At 54.6% G+C, this 18,187-nt stretch overlaps 1 protein-coding gene across 1 annotated transcript; it reads right to left on the bottom strand.

Moving 5' to 3' along the window:
* Positions 1-1,477: 1,477 nt before the first annotated feature.
* IL10RB (interleukin 10 receptor subunit beta) lies at positions 1,478-17,952 on the bottom strand. Its single transcript, XM_055126146.1, has 5 exons — positions 17,731-17,952; positions 16,401-16,524; positions 8,313-8,473; positions 5,829-5,995; positions 1,478-1,618 (listed from the first exon to the last, which is right to left on the bottom strand). Exons 1-5 carry the CDS (start codon positions 17,777-17,779, stop codon positions 1,523-1,525), a joined length of 597 nt encoding a protein of 198 aa, XP_054982121.1. The 5' UTR covers positions 17,780-17,952; the 3' UTR covers positions 1,478-1,522.
* Between the last annotated feature and the right edge of the window lie 235 nt (positions 17,953-18,187).

The following is an 18,187-nucleotide window of genomic DNA, read 5'->3' as shown; positions in this document are numbered from 1 at the left end:
TGGCCGAGGACAGGTATTTGGGCAGGAGCCGAAGGTGAGCAGCGGCCTTGGGGAGAACCTCCTGGTCCCCCCGACCATGCTGCTGGCCCGAGCACCTCTCCCGGCTTCCATGTGGGACACGGTGCTCAGGGCCGCAGGGCATCCGTTAGAGGGGAGAGAATCCGGGCTCAGCTGGGCCTGGAATGCTTCGTCCCTGTCATTTCCCAGCTGGGCACCTTCGGGAGAGTTACTCCAATCACTGAATGGGCCTGTACAAGGGGCAGCGCCCTGCCACGTGCTCGGTCAACACCTGCCGTGACGTTTATTTCTCGGTTAATTCTGATGTTTGTTTTTGTTTGGACTGGAGCGATAGCACCACAGGTAGGGCGTTTGCCTTGCACGTGGCCGACCCAGGTTCGATTCCTCCATCCCTCTCAGAGAGCCTGGCAAGCTACCGAGAGTATCCCACTTGCACGGCAGAGCCTGGCGTATTCGATATGCCAAAAACAGTAACAAGTCTCACAATGGAGATGTTACTGGTGCCCGCTTGAGCAATTGATGAACAATGGGACGACAGTGCTACAGTGCTGCATTTTTTGTTTAGGGGCCACACTGGGCTGTGCTCAGGGATCACTCCGCTAGGGATCAGGGGACCCACACAGTGCCAAGGGTCGCACCTGGGTCTGCTGCGTATAAGGCAAGTGCCTTCCCCGCTGCTGTGAGGATTCAGCAAGTCCTTCTAGACCTTTCTTTCCGGACAGGCTTGGGGGCTGCGGGGGCCGTGGCTTGGTGCGAGACCCCATGCCCTGGCTTCGGCCCCCAGCACGCACGGTTTGCATTGTGCCGGGATTCAATGCCCCCTTCCGAGCTCTGAGCCGCCGGGCCCCCTTAGCACCTTCATCTTGCTCCTCTTTACTTCGCAGGTGGAAGGGACCCCTGCGTGCGGATGTGTGTGTCACGTGCCCTGCGCTGAGCTCCGGTCCCTGCCACGGAGACACCCGGAGGCTCCTCTGTCAGTATCCAGACCCGCTTCTGCCTCTCATGCTCTCTTCCATCCTCTGATGGATTTTTTGGGGGTAGGGGTCGCGGGTTTGGGGGGACAGGCTGCAGTGCTGGGGTTCCAACATGCCAGGCCAGCGCCTCCACCCCCGGACTCGCTCTCTAGTCCTCTGGTAGTTTTAATTGTTGTTTGTTTGGGGGCCACATCCGGTGATGCTCAAGGCTTACTCCTGGCTCTGTACTCAGGAATTGTTCCTGGCGGTGCTCGGGGGGCCGTATGGGGTGCCCGTGGGGATCAAACCTGGGTGCGAGGCAAAGCGCCCTCCCTGGTGCACTACGGCTCGGGGTCCCCTGGTATTTTCATTTGAAGAAGCGGGGAATGGAAGCTCTGTGTTCCTCACCCTTGGATTCCTCCTTCCCAGCAGGCAGTGTGACTGGCCACCCTGAGCTGGGTCGGGGTCGGGGGGGGGGGGGGGGGGGGCGTGGGACTCACTCTTGTCCTTGGTCTGCTCACAGGCTGGCGGGCTCCACAGCCCAGTTTTTTTCATTCGGGAAGAAACGCTTGAACTCGAACGCAGTACGTGGTCCAGGGCTCCAGACCCTTCAGCACCTCGGAGTCGTACTCGCATTTCACCAGAAACTGGGGAGGAAGGGGAAGAGCTGGCTGCACCACGAAGGCGGGGGCCTCGCTCCCCACCCAACACACACGGCAGCCCACGGAGCGGGGCCAGGAGGGAAGCAGCTGTCCCCCAGGCTGGGGCCACAAAGGGCTCAGTTCTGCAATTCTCCTGCTTCCTCTTCTGGAAGCCACCAGCGCACTCCACCCGGGGACCAAGGACGGCACGAAAAGGGCTGAGTGTGCACTTCCCACGGAGGCCTGGATTTGACCTCTGGTAGCACACTGGGAATTGGGAGAAGAGGGGATGGATGGGGGGGGGGAGAGAGAGAGAGAGAGAGAGAGAGAGAGAGAGAGAGAGAGAGAGAGAGAGAGAGAGAGAGAGAGAGAGAGAGAGAGAGAGAGAGGGAGGGAGAGGGGGTGAGAGGGGGTGAGAGGGAGGGAAGGAGGGAGAGAGGGAGAGGGGGGAGAGAGAGAGGGACAGACAGGAGGAGAGAGGGAGAGAGGGAGGGGAGGGAGGTAGGAGGGGGGAGAGAGAGAGAGAGAGAGAGAGAGAGGGAGAGAGAAGGGGTGAGAGAGGGGGAGAGGGAGGAAGGGAGGGAGGGAGGGAGTCTGCCAGGCAGTGATCCCTGAGCTCGGAGCCCTGAGCACCCCTGAGTGTGGCCCCAAAACCCAAACCGAAAAACCTCTCAAACTGCAGCCCCCCCTCCGAACTTGCTTCCCCCCCTTCTGGTTCATCCCTTAGAGGCTGGACCCTGGGCTTGTGCTGTGCCACCCCCGACTCCCGCCACCTTTCACACAGTTTTCATATGTGGCCCTGTTGGAACATCCCTGGCAGAAATACTGCACTAGGCTCTCAGCCCACTGTCCTTTACACAGTCCCCCCCCCCCGACCCAGGAGAAATAAAAAATGAAAATAAAAATAAAAATAAAGAGCCAGTTTTGCTTCTGTCCCCCGAATGGCCCCAGCCGAGCCACTCGCAGCAGCCTCCCCCGCTCCCTGGCTCACTTGGGCTTCCTCTGAGTCTCAGAGACCCCCGCGGAGGGCATCTTCCTGAGCTGGAGAAACCGACCAAGTGTCCAGCAAAAAGGAGGAGACGGAGAAAGCATTTCCAAGACAGTTCCCATTTCCTTCCAGGAAGGACGGGGATGCGGATGATGGGACGGGGACGGGGACTCCCATGAAGACTGCTGAACCTTCCCTGGGGTGATGGCTCTCTGGGTTTATTTCTGGGGGGACACCCCACCCAGCAGTGATTGGGGCTCACTCCTGGCTTGGGACTGGAGGGATCGTGAAAAGCATGTGCTCCGGTCTCGGAGCTATTTCTCAGGGTCTTTTCTTCTTCCTGAATGGGGGTGGTGCCCACACTTGAAGCCACCCCTCCTGCCACCGAGTCATATGCCAGCCCCACTGGCTGTTTTCCTTCGGGTCCTGGGGCAGCTGACATCATGTCCAGACTGTAGGAGAGGCTGAATAAAATGGCATGACCTGGTTGTTTGTTTTGTTTTGTTTTGTTTTGGAGGGGCCACACCTGGCAGTGCTCAGAGCGGACTCCTGGCTCTCCACTCAGGAATCATCCTGCTGGGACTTGAGGGATGATACGGAGACTGAACCCGGGTCGGCTGCGTGCAGGGCAAGTGCCTGACCCGCTGGACTCCCGCCTGGTCCCAGATGGTATGACTCGTAAACAGAACAAAACTCCCGGCTTTCACTTCTGCAGACCCTAAGACCCCAAGACCTTCTGCCACTGGCTTCCCAGCTCAGGGGCTGACCCAGCCGTGAACAGAGAGGGTAGAGGGTGGGGTCCGACTTCCCCTGGGGTCCTCGGCTCTGTGGGTTTCTATGGCTCATCAGAAAGAAAGAACAAATTTGAAAGCCCTTTATAATCTGTCAGCTCCGAAAGACACCCTCTCAGCAACACAGACCCTCAAGGGAGAAGCTGGGCCTTAGTTCCTTCAGGCTGCTCTAACTCTGGGATAATGAATGACCTAAGCTTCCTTCTCCGCATTCGAACCCGGGACACTCCAGTCGGAGGCACTGGTAGACTTGGCGAGGGCCTGTCCTGCTTCTCGATGACCTCTGCCCACAGCAGCGGGGGGCTGAGGAACTTTCTGGGCCTCCTTTATCTATCTATCTATCTATCTATCTATCTATCTATCTATCTATCTATCTATCTATCTATCTATCTATCTATCTATCTTTATAGACCCACATGCATTTATTTCCACCCCAGTGGACATAGGACAGAGAATCTCGGCGACAGCAGACCCCATCCCCCCCTCCTTCCTCTGTCCCCTGCCACCAGTCTGGGCCTTCTTGATGACGGCCACCAACTCCATTCACCAGGGCCCCAACCCCCCAGGCCAACTCCTTCCCCGGGTACCACCTTCCGACACCAGGGCCATGGACATGGGGGGAGGGGCATATGCAGGAGATGGTGGACACCCAGGAGAAAGGACTGGGGAGAGGCCAGCTCTGGTGGCTCTTGGCAAGTCGGCCCGAGACGCCCACAGGACAGGCTGGGGCGGGAGGGCCAGTGGGCGGCCCCATGCCTGGATTGGGGCCACAGCTTAGGGAAGCAGTGAAAGGGAAATTGAGTCCTGTGCTTTTACCCATGGGCCAGGGGGCACTAGGGAGCGGGCAGTGTGGGGGGGCCCCACAGCTCACTCCTCCCCAGGCCAAGCCTGTCTCACTTCTGCGCCCAATGGCTCAGCCGAAAGCCAGAATGTGCCATGAGCCACAGACCATGGCGTGTTTGGGGGGGAGATATTACCGTGCGCTTCCTGAGGTTGTCTGTTTGATGTGTTGGGCACCACCATCTGTCCCATAAACTGATCCCTAAGGTGATAAACATGGGGGATCACTTCTTCCTGAACTCTTTTGTGTGTGCGTGTGGGTAGCGGGGGAGTGCCCACACCTGCAGTGCTCAGGGCTTACTCCTGGCTCTGTGCTCAGGGATCACTCCTGGCTGGGCTCGGGGGTCCCTATGAGATGCCCGGGACTGAATTGGGTCGGCCATGTCCAGACAAGTGCCTTGACCACTGTCCTATGGCTTTGGCCCTCTTCCTGAACTCCGGAGGACGTGGAAGACCTTAGAGCTCATGTCCATAAAGTCACAGTAGGGCCACAAAGGGTGCTCGACTCGGGAGCACTGCGTGGGAGAGTAAACCTGAGCAAGGATGAGGAAAAGGAACTCTGGCGTATCCGCAGAAGGGAAAGGGGACCGCGCGGGGCACCCAGGCAGAGGCCAGGGGACAGGCTCGCTGCTTCCATCACATCCAGAAATCCCCCAACAATTCTGTGAAGTTGCCCGCAAATTCCCCAGCCACCCCCCTCTTCTGCACGAAGTGGGTGATGGGGCCCCATTGGCAGAGACAAGGAAGGTGACGCCCCAAACAGGACCACAGGGCTGTGTTTCATTGTTTTGTTTTGGGGTCAGGACTGGGCACACTCAGGAATTACTCCCGGTAGTGCTCAGGGGACCATACGGGATGCTGGGGATCGAACCCCGGCCAGCCACATGCAAGGCAAACACCTTCCCTGCGGTACTGTCTCTCCAGCCCCACAGAAGCACGGCAGGCTGTCAGAGCGCGCCAACAGCCCGAGTGTTCCAAGGGTCTCTGGAGCCCGGCCTTAAGGCGCTTGCCCTGTCTGCAGCAGCAGCGACCACATCTGCAGAACCACACGGGGTCCCCAAAGCCCTGCTGGGGGTTACTCCTGAGCACAGAGCCAGGAGCAGCCCCTGAGCACTGCCAGGTGTGGCCCCAAACCCACCTCGGTCCCCCAAAATAAATAAAAAAGGACTCATTCCCCCAGAGGAAAGAGGATATGGCGGGGATGGGATCAGACAGACAAGAAGTGACTCATCCGGTGTCCACAGAGATGAGGTGCCTGTGGCCACGACTGGGATGTGGGGCAGGGAGTACACGGGGTAAGGGGCCCATGACAAGAAAGTCATTCACTGGGTCAGCTGGCTCCAAGTCCCTCGCACCCCCAGCCAAAATGTTCCTCTCAGCTTCCAGTACCTTCCCTGCCGGGGGTTGGGGGTGTGGGGTGGGGGTTGCAGAGTCTCCCTGGGGAGCTTCTGGCACTCAGTGACCCTGCCTCAGGTCCCAAGACCAACTAAGCATCGACTAAGTGAGACAGATGTGCTCGCGAGGCCTCGTCTCAGAGCAACACGGAGCCCAGAGGCGGGAACTCGGCCCGCAGTGCACACGCTCCAGCCGGGCTTACCTTCTCATCCGAGCCGTTCCTCCAGTACTCCAAGTTGTAAGCCCAGTCGTTGTAAAAGTTTTTCATGCTCCATGAGTCTGGCTCGTTCTCAACTTGGGGGACTAAGAAGAGCACATGCAAGGAATTGCCCAGGGCCTTTAATTTCAATCCAGGAGGCCCGATAACAGCTGAGAGGAAAACAAAGAGGCAATTACAAAAGGGGGGAGAGAGAGGGAGAGAGGGAGGGAGGGAGAAAGGGAGAGGGAGGGACTGAGCGAGTGAGAGAGAGAGAGAGCGAGAGAGAGAAGTGTCTGCCACAGAGGCAGGCTATGGGTTCTAGGGGATGGGAAACTGGGGACATGGGTGGAAGGAGATTACACTGGTGAAGGGAATGGGTGCTGGAACATTGTCTGACTGAAACCCAGTCATGAACAGCTTGTGACTGTGTATCTCATGGTGATTCAATTAAAAAATTTTTTTTTCAAAAAAAAAAAAAGGTGATTAAAACTCAAATTTGACAATCAGCAACGTTTCTTTTTCCCAATTCCCCAGGCCCAGTGGTCCACGGGGGCCTCTGTAATCCGAAAACCTCTTCCATCTGGAGGCCGAGGGACTAAGCCAAGTCAGTATACTTAGAGCCTGGTAGCATACTTCCTTTCAAATTATTTTTGTGGGTGGGGTAGGATTGGGTCACACCAGGCTATGCTCAGTTCTAACTCCTGACTCATGTCTCACTGTTGGTGATGCTCGGGGAACCCCGTGTGATGTTGTAGATCAAGCTGAGGTTGGCTGTGTACAAGGCAAGTGTCTTTCTGTACCATCTCTCTGGCCTGGATGTTTTACTTGTTTTTTTTGGGGGGGGGGCACACCCAATGGGCGGGGCTCAGGACTTACTCCTGGCAGTGTTCAGGGGACCATATGGGATGCCGGGGATTAAACCTGAACCCGGGTCAGCTGTGTGCAAGGCAAACGCCCTTTCCCTGTACTATTGCTCCAGCCCCTGAATTTTTGTTTCTTTAAAAACAAAATCTGATTGTCTGGGGATGCAGGTTGGCTGAGGAGCTCATGTTTTCCTGTGAGCCCTGACTTTGATTCCTAGCATGCTCCCACAAGAACAAAATTCTCAGTGAAATCTGAACACCTTGGACTCGGTGACACAGGCTTTGGTCATTTCTATGTAGTGTAACATCGGATGCATCTGGAGTCATTCTAACTACGTGGTTTTGTGTCTTCTACAGAAGCTACCTTTGGGGAGTGGGGCTGTAGTTCCTTTCTTTTTCGCCCCTTTCTTTGGATGAATCTCTTTGTTCTCTCTGTCGGGTTGCAAGCCATAAACAACAATTCTCTTCTTTTTGGTGTTGAGCGTATACAATTAACCAGATATCTTTTCCCAGTGAAATGCAAAGCTGCTCCCTCTCGAATGCTCGTCTGCTAGATATTCAGGTTCTTGGTCCCTTCACTTCATAGAGGACTTTAAAATGCCCACTCTGGGGGCCGGAGTGATAGTAGAGCAGGTAGCGCTAACCTTGCATGCAGCCCACCCGGGTTTGATTCCCCAGATTCTATATGGTCCCCTGATCACCCCCAGGAGTGATTCCGGGGCACAGAGCCAGGAGTAAGCCCTGAACATTGCCAGGTATGGCCCCCAACCCAAAAATAAAATAAAATAACACACCCCCACCCGCAGAGAGATTATCGCCTCCTCGCCTCTGTCAAGGGCCATTCCTCCCAGTCCCTGGCTCGGTTCTTGCTTTGCTTTCTGGGAGCTGATTCCGACCTGGCAGAAGGGGCATCTTCTTGTTTCAAGATGACCTGCCTGTTCTGTCTCCCCCCCGCCCCTGTGGAACGGGAGCTCCGAGAGAACAGGGCTTTGCTGGGCTCGCTGTTGGCTTTTTAACACGAAGAACCTGGCATATGGCTGGTGCCCAATTGTTGTAGAGTAAGCAAGGGCTCTGAAACCACCACGTGGAGTTTCGTCATGTAATTGCTGCCCGCTGAGCCTCTTGGGGTCTCTGAGTGTCACTGTCTCAACCCCCCGCATCTCACATGCTGGTGATTGGAAAACCCAGGCCAGGAGAAACTTCTGGCCTTTTATTATAAAGCGCTGTTTTGTTCACATGTAAATTTAGCATTTTCATTTATCGTAATTGTACAATACGTGATGTCATCCATTGAGTTATAATTCTGGCTTTTGTGGTCACGCCAAGTGGTGTTCAGGGGCTGCTCGTGGCCTGGTGCTTGGGAACTGCTCCTGGTGATGTTTGGTGGCCCAGGTGGTGCAAGGGATGGAACCCGGGTCACCAGCATGTAAAGCGCGTGCTCCAGTCATTTGAGCCACATCCTCTCCAGCATCCCATATGGCTAGGAGTTAACTCCTGAGTGCAGAACCAGGAATATCCACGCCCCCACCCTTAAAAACAAACAATAGGAAAGAATTCTTGCTTATGTGCCAGCCGAGGGGGGCAGACCTGCAGGAGGAAGGTGTGAGGAGAAGGGAAGGCTTACTGTCATCCACGGGACAGAAGACGGTGGTGACCCATTCTGAGTGCTCAGCCTGGAACTCCGCTTGGACTCTCAACGTGTAGTTGCCGTACTTGGAAAGGTTCGAGAAATCACACTCTGTCAAGTTAATATGACTGCACTGGTCTTGAAAGGACTTGTGATAGCTGCAAAAATTGAAAAAAAAAATTAGGAATGCCCCACCCTTTGGGTAACCTTCACGACTCACGAATCACGAAATCCTGTTAATCGATTTCTTGAGCGGGCTCAGTAACCTCTCCATTTGTCCTTCCCCTGAGATCTTAGAAGTCTCTCTCTCCACTCAGCCTTCCCAATGATGTCGCAGTGGAGGCTCTTTCAGGGTCAGGGGAATGGGATCCAGCTTGTTACTGGATTTAGCATATGAATACACCATGGGAAGCTTGCAAGGCTGTCCCATGTGGGCATGAAGCTCTCAGAAGCTTGCCAGTTTCTCCCAGAGGGAGAAGTAGTCTACAAGATATTGCGCGGCTACGTGCTTCTTGGAGCTTGCTTTTAAGTCTCTGGATGTTGGCCATTGATGGGATTACACACACCTGGGTTCCTCTGCCGGTACCTTTATGCGTGAGGCCTGTCCAAACGTGTGGAGAGGGGCCTGGAGCATGGCTATAGCTAGGTTCCAGTGGTCTTCGGCTGCCGGGAGCTCTGCTCGGGGTGGGGAGGGAAGCGGGAGCCCATCCCCTCCGAGGGGCCCCAGGGAAGACAGCCAGGCATGCGGACAAGAGACTCTCTGCATAACCTTAATTAACCTTAGTTGTTGTTGTTATTATTATTATTATTATTATTATTTTGCAGTACTGGGGATCAAAACCAGGATCTCACATGACCAAGGCAAGTGCTATTGTACTGAGACACACCCCCAGACCTCCTTAGTTCTAGTCTGTCTGCTTTTTGCCTTTATATTCTGTTTTATCTGCTTATCAGTTTTCTCTCGTTGGGCTGCACCTGAGTGAATCACCCAACGTTTGTCTTTTCCTTTCTGTCCTAATTCTCCTTACGGAATTCCCTTTAGTGCCTTCCATTTTGCTGCGAAAGGTAAAATTTCACCTTTACTTCCCTTGCTACCAAAGGCTAACGGAAGATAGTTAATGCGAGGGGGAAAACAGCAAATTCCTTAGAACTCTGGGGGGAAGAAGTTCTCTCAAGCAGCAACTCTCAGGGGGGTCTCCCTAATCAGACTTGGCTCAGCCTGGCAATCCTGTGCTCAAGCCCAGTGGGGATTCTGCCAGGCAGTGCCAGGAACAAAGTCAGGGCTGGCGCAGACGAGGCGTGCCCTTTCTGAGCTGGCTCCCGGCCTTGCCAGCAGCCAATTCTTACTCATCAGCTCTGATGAAGAGTGTGCACACACAATTCACATTAGCCTTTTCCAAACTGCGTTCCACAGGATCTTACTGATCGGTTAGCACTACGTAGTTCAGAAACGACCCGTGTCTCGGTCCAACGATTAGGGCCACTCGCTAATCTCAGATTGGGGAATTTCAGGTCGGCATCAGCCCGTGGCCTGCAGACTGAGTATTCAACCTGTGGGGCAGGGAGGCCTCCCTTCCTAGGTGGATCAGGGAACCGGGAGTCAGAAGCCTCCCTAGATTGCAGGCAAGAACTGGGATTTCGGCCCAGATGAGACCCCGAGCGGCCGCACACGAACAGTTCCTCCACTCCTAAAAGACCATGACCCCGGAGGCCCACTAACTACTTTTCGCACCCAGCGGCTTCTTGCAGAAATGCCTCAACACCATGAACTGAGCTACAGCCCCATGCTGCCCCAGGAGGGGAAAGGTTTTTCTCTCTCGGCCTTTCCTTTTGGCGGTGGCTGCGGCGGCGTGGTGATCACCATCTTATAGCGCCCACTAACCAGAGGTAAGAACTTGCAGTGACGTGACTGCTGGCAGAAATTCCTCTGGACTTAATTACTAAAAAACCAAAAATCCAAAACCTCACATGCTCTTCATTCTCAGCAACAGACCGTTTCGGTAGGTCTGATTGTTGGGGGAAAATTCCAAATAATAATAGTGAATTTTCTGTCGAAATACTGAATGTATCAAAGTAAAGAGAGAGTAAAAAGAAAATCATCAGTCACGAAGGGCGGGGAATGGATGGGAGGTATACTGGGTGGAACATGTGCACTGGTGAAGGAGGGATGGGTGTTTGATCATTGTATGACTGAGACTTAAACCCGAAAGCCTTGTGACTTTTTTTATGGTGATTCAAAAAACAAACAAATAAAAAAAAACAACCCTGGGGTTTCCAGTTCTGAAAATGTGTTTCTGGAAACAATGGGCGTGGCCTGCAGAACTGCCAGGCAGGTGGGCGTGGCCAGTGGAACTGTATGGGGCAGTGGGCGTGGCCCGAGGAATTGGCAGATGAGGTGGGCGTGACCTGTGAAACTGACCTGGAGGAGCCCCAGCTGACAGTTTTCTGTTCCTGCACTGGAAAAACGGTATACAACTTGTTGACCTCAGAACTGGAGTCCTAACACTAAGCCCTGGATCAGGGTAGGAGAGAAGAGAGATGTCTGGGCCCATCCACCAGTGATGGCACCTCCTGAGAACCAGGGGAAGGGCTCTTGTTCCCACCCAACCAAGGGGAAGCCCAGCTCTTGGCCTGTGAAATGGGGAGGCTTCTGACTCACAGTTCCCTGATCCACCTTTCTTTCTTGGAGGTGAAAATGGAGGTGAAGGTAAGACACAGTAACGGCCCCAGAGGGCAGATGTGGAGTGATACACATATACAATCTTTTCTTTTATGTAGTCATTTTCTCGAAAGAATAAATTACTATCACTGTATCACTGTCATCCCATTGCTCATTGATTTGCTGGAGCAATAGCACAGCGGGTAGGGCGTTCACGGCCTGTAGGAGAACAGAGGGCTAGTCCTGTCAGCCTTGCTGCCTGGAACTTAGGTTTATTGGAGCTCCCATCACAGTGCTCCCAAGACACTCCCATTCCTTTGTTTATCTGTAAACTCTTCTCTGCATGCTCCTCTCCAACCAGTTAATAACCTTTTCCCTAATCAGATTCTGTTGTCTTGTAAGATCAGATCCTTCTAAGGACTCTGAACTTGTAAGTTAATGTCTTTTGCATAGTTAACCTTAAAGCAATGTCCTTTCTGTATGGACACAGGCAGACAGTTAATATTATGCTTTGTAACTTGGGAGTTGATTGACTCCAATAATATTTACTCCTGGGCATCTGCTTTCTCAACTCAGTTGCCCTTAGTTCCTAACACCCCAAAAGCAGGGTCCCGACGAGGGATGGAATAGACCCACGGCAAGCTGTGAGCTATCCTGGCATCGAAATGGGCCAGGCCAAAGCCACAATACTCAACTATAAGTTGAGAGCATGGTCATAGACAAATGCTGTCATGATCCAAAAGTAACGACGACGAGACTAGGACCCTGCTGGGGTTAGGAAGATTAACCTGGCCTGAGGACAGTCATCTGGAATGTATAGTGAGATGTCCTCAGGAAGAACCAAACTTTAAGTTTGTATCTCTTACTGTGCTCATACAGAATGACATTGCTAGAAATATCAGAAGTAGATTTACAACTATTTAAATGGATTACTAGCTGAGGAAAGAAGAAAGCGACACACCCTTATTTGGATCCCACCCTTGAGCAGATCTCCTAGTAATCTGGAGTAATCTCCTTAGATAAGATTTTGTCCTTGAGGAGTGGTCTTACCTCTCTTTGTTGATGTGTTAATGTTCCCACCCACCTTTGTGTTACCAACCTATGTGATTGCTATATAAACTGACTGTAGGAGAAGTAGGGGGGAACACACAGAGTACTGGAGAAGACACAGAAGCAGAGCACAAGGCGAAAGAAGTGAGAGTGAGCGGGGCTTGGGAGAGAGAGAAGCAGAATGGGAACGGAGATTGGAATAAACTGCAACTGATAGGACCAGCCTGGCACTCGGTCCTTCCTTTGCCTGCCCATCTCCATCAGCCTCCCCGGGGTGGGGGAAGTGACTACCGAACAGGGGCAGCGGGAGAAATAGAGCCCTGCTGCCCCCCTCCCTTTTTGTGAACACACAGCAGGCGACCCGGCTTTGATTTCTCTGTCCGTCTTGGAGAGCCCGGCAAGCCACCGAGTACCTCACCTGCACGGCAGAGCCTGGCGAGCTACCTACCCGTGGCATATTTGATATGCCAAAAACAGTAACAGTAACAGTAAAAAATACATAAATAAATAAAATAAATAAAAAGCCGTCACTGGCTAAAATACAGTTAGTTTTGAAGGTGATTGTACAATATCTTTTCTTTCCCTAGGTCATTTGCCTGCAGGGAGCTAGCTTCTTCTCCCTAAAATCTAGGTTAGTGTAATTACTGCAGCCACTTCCATCTCAGCTCATGGTTCTGGAGGTTTCTATGTGCAAATCACCAGTCCAGCCTCATGCTTTGGGGAGTCTTCCCTGGCCACTCGGCCCTAGCATATGGCAGTGGAGAGTTTGTGCAGTGCGACAGCTCAGGCTAAGCTTTCTGCAGAGCCACAGAGACTAACTAATCAGATTTGTTCAGATCAAATTTCCTGTTCAAGGGCATACCCAGCACAAGGCTGATTTCCCTGGTACACACTGCTGGTTCTGCTTGCCTATGTTTAGGAAAGCAGGTTCCCAGGTCCTGGCTCTTGGCTTCTGGCTCCTAGCATATCCCTGGAAATTTTCTCCTGAAGACAACACCCCCAACCAAATGCTTCCATTCCAGGATACAAGAAGCAACCAGTAGAACAATAGCAGAACCCACAGGGAGATGAGACAAAAGGTTCATTGCTACAGTGAAAACCTCCAGAGCTATCTAGAGCCGGTGGACATAACACAAAGGTCAAAACACAGACTCAAAGGCCGGAGAAATGAATAGGGATAAGGCATTTTGTCTGTAGGTGACTCTGGTTTAATCCCTGGCACCACATTGGTCCCCTGAGCACCACCAGGAATGATCTCTGAGCACCGGGCCAGTAGCTCTGGAGCACGGCTGGGTATGGCCCCCATAAACAAAAATAAGCCTAAAAATAAAATCATTGTATCTGGAAAGATAGTACAGTATGTAGGGCACTTGCCTTGCACACAGTTGATGTGGGTTTGATCCCCGACACCCCAAACGGCCCCCCAGGCCTGCCAGGAGCAATCCCTGAGCACAGAACCAGGAGTAATCCCTGGGCATCCCTGGGTGTGGACCCCTCATTCCCCAGCAATAAAATAAGATAAAATTATAGATCAAATTATGCTGGAAAAGTCACTGCAGGAAGAAAGGAAGTCTCAGAATGACCTTTTCTGAGCCCCTGGGAAAACGGACCAATACTGTTTTGGAAAAAACTGAAAAGTACTGTTTTGCTCTCTGAGGTTCTGATCTCGATAACTGTTCCCCAGGAGTTGTAAAAGATTGTCCCTTCTCTTATGAAACAGATGATGAATATGACGGGGTAAAGGGCACGAAGTACAGTGTGTGAGGGGGCGGGGAGGGGAGGGCGGGGAGAGAACCGGAGGCAAAGCCAGTGAACTGGGCGACTGTAGGTACAGGTGTGGTCTGCACATTCGGCCAGCCCGGGCCAGAGAGATACGACAGGGTAGGGCGTGTTTGCCGTGCGTGCAGCTGACCCTGGTTTGAGCCTCGGAGCAAAGACTTGAGCACTTCCAGATGTGGCCCCAAACCAAAATATAAATAAATTTTTAAAAAATCAAGTCATTCTAAACAAAGATTTTTTTTTTCTTTTTGGGTCACACCTGGCGATGCACAGGGGTCACTCCTGGCTCTGCACTCAGAAATTTCCCCTGGCGGTGCACAGGGGACCATATGGGATGCTGGGAATTGAACACGGGTCGGCCGCGTGCAAGGCAAACTCCCTACCCGCTGTGCTATCGCTCCAGCCCCTAAAGAAAGTATTTTTAATTTGGGATCAAGAACTGCAATGTGGGGAGGGCTGTTCTGGGTAGAAACCTAACAGTGTCTCTGAGCAGGAAGACAGGGGGTTTTCACCCAGAGAAGGGTGGGGTGGTGGGGACAGGCAGAGGTCTCCAGGGGAAAGCGGTGACAGGACGCTGTGCTCGTCCTTGGCTGCTGCTCTCCTGACTGCTGGCTTCGTGGAAGGGGGGCAGTGTGGCTCAGTTTGAGACACTGACGCTGGTAGGAGCCACTCTTTGCTGTGGCTCAACTAACACACACTGCAGCGGCAAAGGGCAAGGAAGTGTTTCCCCAGGGTCAGCTCCGGACCCGCTCAGTACTGCTCGTTATGCGGACTTTTCACATAGGCTATTTTGGGAGCTCAGGGGTTAGTCCTGCCTCTGCACTCAGGAATCACTCCTGGCGGTGCTCGGAGGACCATATAGAATGTCAGGGACCGAACCCGGGTTGGCCGTGTGCAAGACAAACACTCGACCCGCTGTACTATTGCAGCCCCTATTTGCAAGTTCTTTGTCCAGTATTTGACACTTGTTTGGGGCCTGCCAAGTGGTCCTCAGAAGACCCCAGGGTCATTCCTGGTGATGCTCGGCCAAGCAACCAGGCCTGTGATTCAATGCCAGAGTCCAAGGAAATGGTGCTGCATAGGCTCCCCGGGGCAGAGCCAGGACTCCCAGCGGCCAGCCCAGGGACTCTAGGGCTCTAGCAGAAATTCTTGGGGGGCCTCCACGGCTGCCCCCACAATACTTGGAAGACCACGGAGTACTGGGGATGGAGCCCAGGGTTCAGGCACATGCCTGACATGTGTTCTTACCCCGGCACTAGCTCCCAGGCCATGGAGTCAAGCCTCTGAAAACGACCTGTCAGCCTGAACTAATTCCGAACTACGGAGTGAGAAGCAAACCACTGACTCTCGTGATTCCAACCCCCAGGACTTAGGAGGCCTTGGAGATGCGTGCGGAGCGACAGCCGGGCTGAGCAGTGTTGCTTATGGGGTCTGGGAGCCACGGGGCGCGTCTGTGTTTGGTGTCTGAGTCACGGGCTGGCTCCTCAGCCTTTGGCCTGCTACCCCATCAGCACCTGGCCTCAAGGCCTGTCACCTGCAGTCAACCTGTGCTGTCGGCGGCAGGCTGCCAAGGGGGAAACTGCCGGGCAGGGCAGGTCCAGGGGCTGCAGGAGAGCACAGCTTGGGATAAGACCCCCACCCCACCCCCCTCTTCATTAAGCCTCCACTGCTTCCCAAGCGCAGGAAGCGCCTTACTGAGAAAGCTCCTAGTGGTCTCATTTTCCACCTCAGGGGGTCACCCCCCACTCTGCCAACTGTGTGTACCCGACTGCACTGAGGCTGCTCCCACCTTCTGGAGGGTGCGTTGGGGGTGCCTTGTGCCCCGCCCCTTCTTGGAGAGTGTCCACTCGGCAGCTGCTGAGTTCCAGTGATATAAGTAGAGAAACCAGGGACGAGATTGGGGCTATTTTATGAGGAGGGGGGAAACTACTTTCAGCAGTGCTCCCGGGGCCCGAAGAACCCCTCCTGACAATTCCTAGCCAACCAGGCTGGCGGGTCGGTGCCGGGGCCAAGATGCAGCGCCGACTGAGCCCTGTGGTACCAGGGATCCCCGAGGCCCTCCTGCACCACATCCAGAGATGGTGGGTGGGGGAGGGGTGGGACCCCATAGGGCTGGGGTCTCACTGAGGTGGGGAGGCTCATGCAAATAAGCTCTCCTCAGCCCCTAGGTAACATTTTCAGACATCCGCCTTGATAGAAGAATCGACGGGGGCCCTGCCATCGCCATGAACCGGCACAAGAGAAAGTGAGAAGGATTTGAGGACAGCGGGCCCTTCCCAAGACTCACCCAGACGGCAAGGGAAAGCCAAGAGGGGGGCTGGAGAGAGAGCATGGCCGCTCCGCTGCCCGCCTTGCACACGACTGACCCGGGTTCCAGCCCTGGCCACCCCACATGGTCCCCCGAGCACCACCAGGAGTGATCCCTGAGTGCTGAGCCCGGAGTCGGCCCTGAGCACCGCCGAATGTGGCCCCCAAGTGAACAAATAAGGGCCAGGAGGGCAGGTCCCTGAGGCCTGTCACAATCGCACGGGTGATGGGCTGGAGTCAGGGGACCCTCCGCCTCTGAAGCCTTCCTGCCCAGTGCGCCCCAGACCCACCTGTGGTACTGAACTGTGAAAGTGAGGTTCCCTCTGGGAAAAGCAGGTGACTTCCACCGGAGAATGTTCTTGAAGTTAAGTGAATGCATGTGGAGATTTTCAGGGGGTGGCACCACTGCTGAGGCTGTGAAAACAAGGGGGCGAAGTGGGAACTTCTGACCCAGCAGCTGCTATGAACCAGGATCCAGTCAATGTGCCCCACCCAGCCGCCACCAGGATCCAGCCAAGGCCCACTTACCTCACCATCCCCCCACCAGCTCAGTCCCCTGGTCTTCAAAGAGGCTGACTGATGGTGGTTGAAGCTGCTCAGGGGGCTGGAAGGTAGATCTGGATTCCGCCCCCCCCCATGTTCTATTATTTTTAAATTTGCATACAGGAATAACAAACTTCTTCATTTTGCTTAATCTAGCTATACACATTTAAATGTCTTTACAAAATGTCAAGTCTGTAATCCATTTAGAGAAAAGATACATTTTTCAGTTGTATTCAGTTGTTACAGCCAAAAGAAATCTGAGTTTTATCTACTAGACCTATCTCCCAGAAGGGCCATGGGAAGCAGGGAGGGTGGGGGGTTATGTGGAGGCGGAGAGGGGAAAGGGAGAGGGTACATGGATTTTAGCTCCATTTCTTGAAATGGAGCTAAAATCGGTTCGATTTCCCCAGGCATGTGGGGTGCAGAAGGAGAGATGCATTAATAGCCGCTCCTGCAGCCTGGAGAATATCCATGGAAATTATGCCATCTGGACAATATTCATACCCAGGTGCAGCGACTGAGAGGTGGGGGTGGCTGGCAGTGAATCCAGAGCCTCCAGTGCAGCTGCATTAGGTCTGATCTCCTAAGGGGACTTGCAAGGCGCGATGTAAGGGCCAGGGAGAGAAATCCTTCTTAGCAGCAAACGTCAAACACATGCCACGTGTAGAGCCAAGAGCATAAACGACCCACCAACTTGGCCCGGGCAGACCGGACGGGGGGGGGGGGGGGGGTGTGTTAGGACATGTGCTCTGCAGGCAGCTGACACCCGTTCAATCCTCGGCATCATCACCCGAGAGCCATCAGGAGTGACCCCCGAGCGCAGAGCCTGGAGAAGCCCCCCAAATGTGGCCCCGATGTCCACCCCCCCCGGCCCCGTTAAACACCCCACCAACTGCCCAACACCCACCTCCTGCCAACAGATACAAATGGGAGTCGGGAAGGAGGAGGGGAGATCAAAGCCTGGTGCGCGGCGGCTCCGGGTCCGAGCGCCCGCGGCCCGGGACGGGGAGGCGCGCGGGGCGCGGGTCACTCTGCGCCGGGAGTCCGCCGGGCCGGCCGTCCCCGCAAGGCCCTCACCTGACACCAGGAGACAGACCCCCAGCCAGGTCCCGAGTCTCCACGCCATGGCCGCGCCGGGAAGATGCTCCGGGGGCTGGGGCGGGGTGGGGGTGGGGTCCGCGGGCAGCCACCGGCACACACCCCCCGACCCCACTCCCGCGCCCGGGCGCGCTGCCTGGGCCGCGCTCGCAGCCGCTTCCGGAAACAGGCGGGGGCGGGGCTTGTAGGGCCACGCCCCACATAGACACACCCCTAAGGGCCACGCCCCCGCATGAACTCCGCCCGTAGACCACGCCCGCCCCCTCGCAGGCCACGCCCCGCGCAGGCCACACCCCCGGCGGCTCCACCCGCGCCCTTTGCCGCGAAGGTCCCAGGCGTAGCTGGGGTGGGTGGGTACAGCTAAGAAGCTGCAGCTTCTTGGATCTTTCGGGTCCTTTCCTCGAGAGGAAAACCGGGCCTAAAGCAGGCTGTGAAA

The sequence above is a fragment of the Sorex araneus genome, chromosome 2, assembly GCF_027595985.1.
Source record: "Sorex araneus isolate mSorAra2 chromosome 2, mSorAra2.pri, whole genome shotgun sequence".
Taxonomy (NCBI): Eukaryota; Metazoa; Chordata; class Mammalia; order Eulipotyphla; family Soricidae; genus Sorex; species Sorex araneus.
Note: the sequence above shows the minus strand (reverse complement) of the source record. Positions and strands in the feature narration are given on the sequence as shown.

Excerpts from the sequence above, each read along its gene's own strand:
- IL10RB (XM_055126146.1), bottom strand. The coding sequence starts at position 17,779 with ATGGCGTGGAGACTCGGGACCTGGCTGGGGGTCTGTCTCCTGGTGTCA. Across the intron at positions 8,474-16,400 it reads TTCACAGTTCAGTACCACAG|CTATCACAAGTCCTTTCAAG; the intron begins GTGGGTCTGGGG and ends CAATTTTTGCAG. Across the intron at positions 5,996-8,312 it reads CTTCTGTCCCGTGGATGACA|CTGTTATCGGGCCTCCTGGA; the intron begins GTAAGCCTTCCC and ends TTTTCCTCTCAG.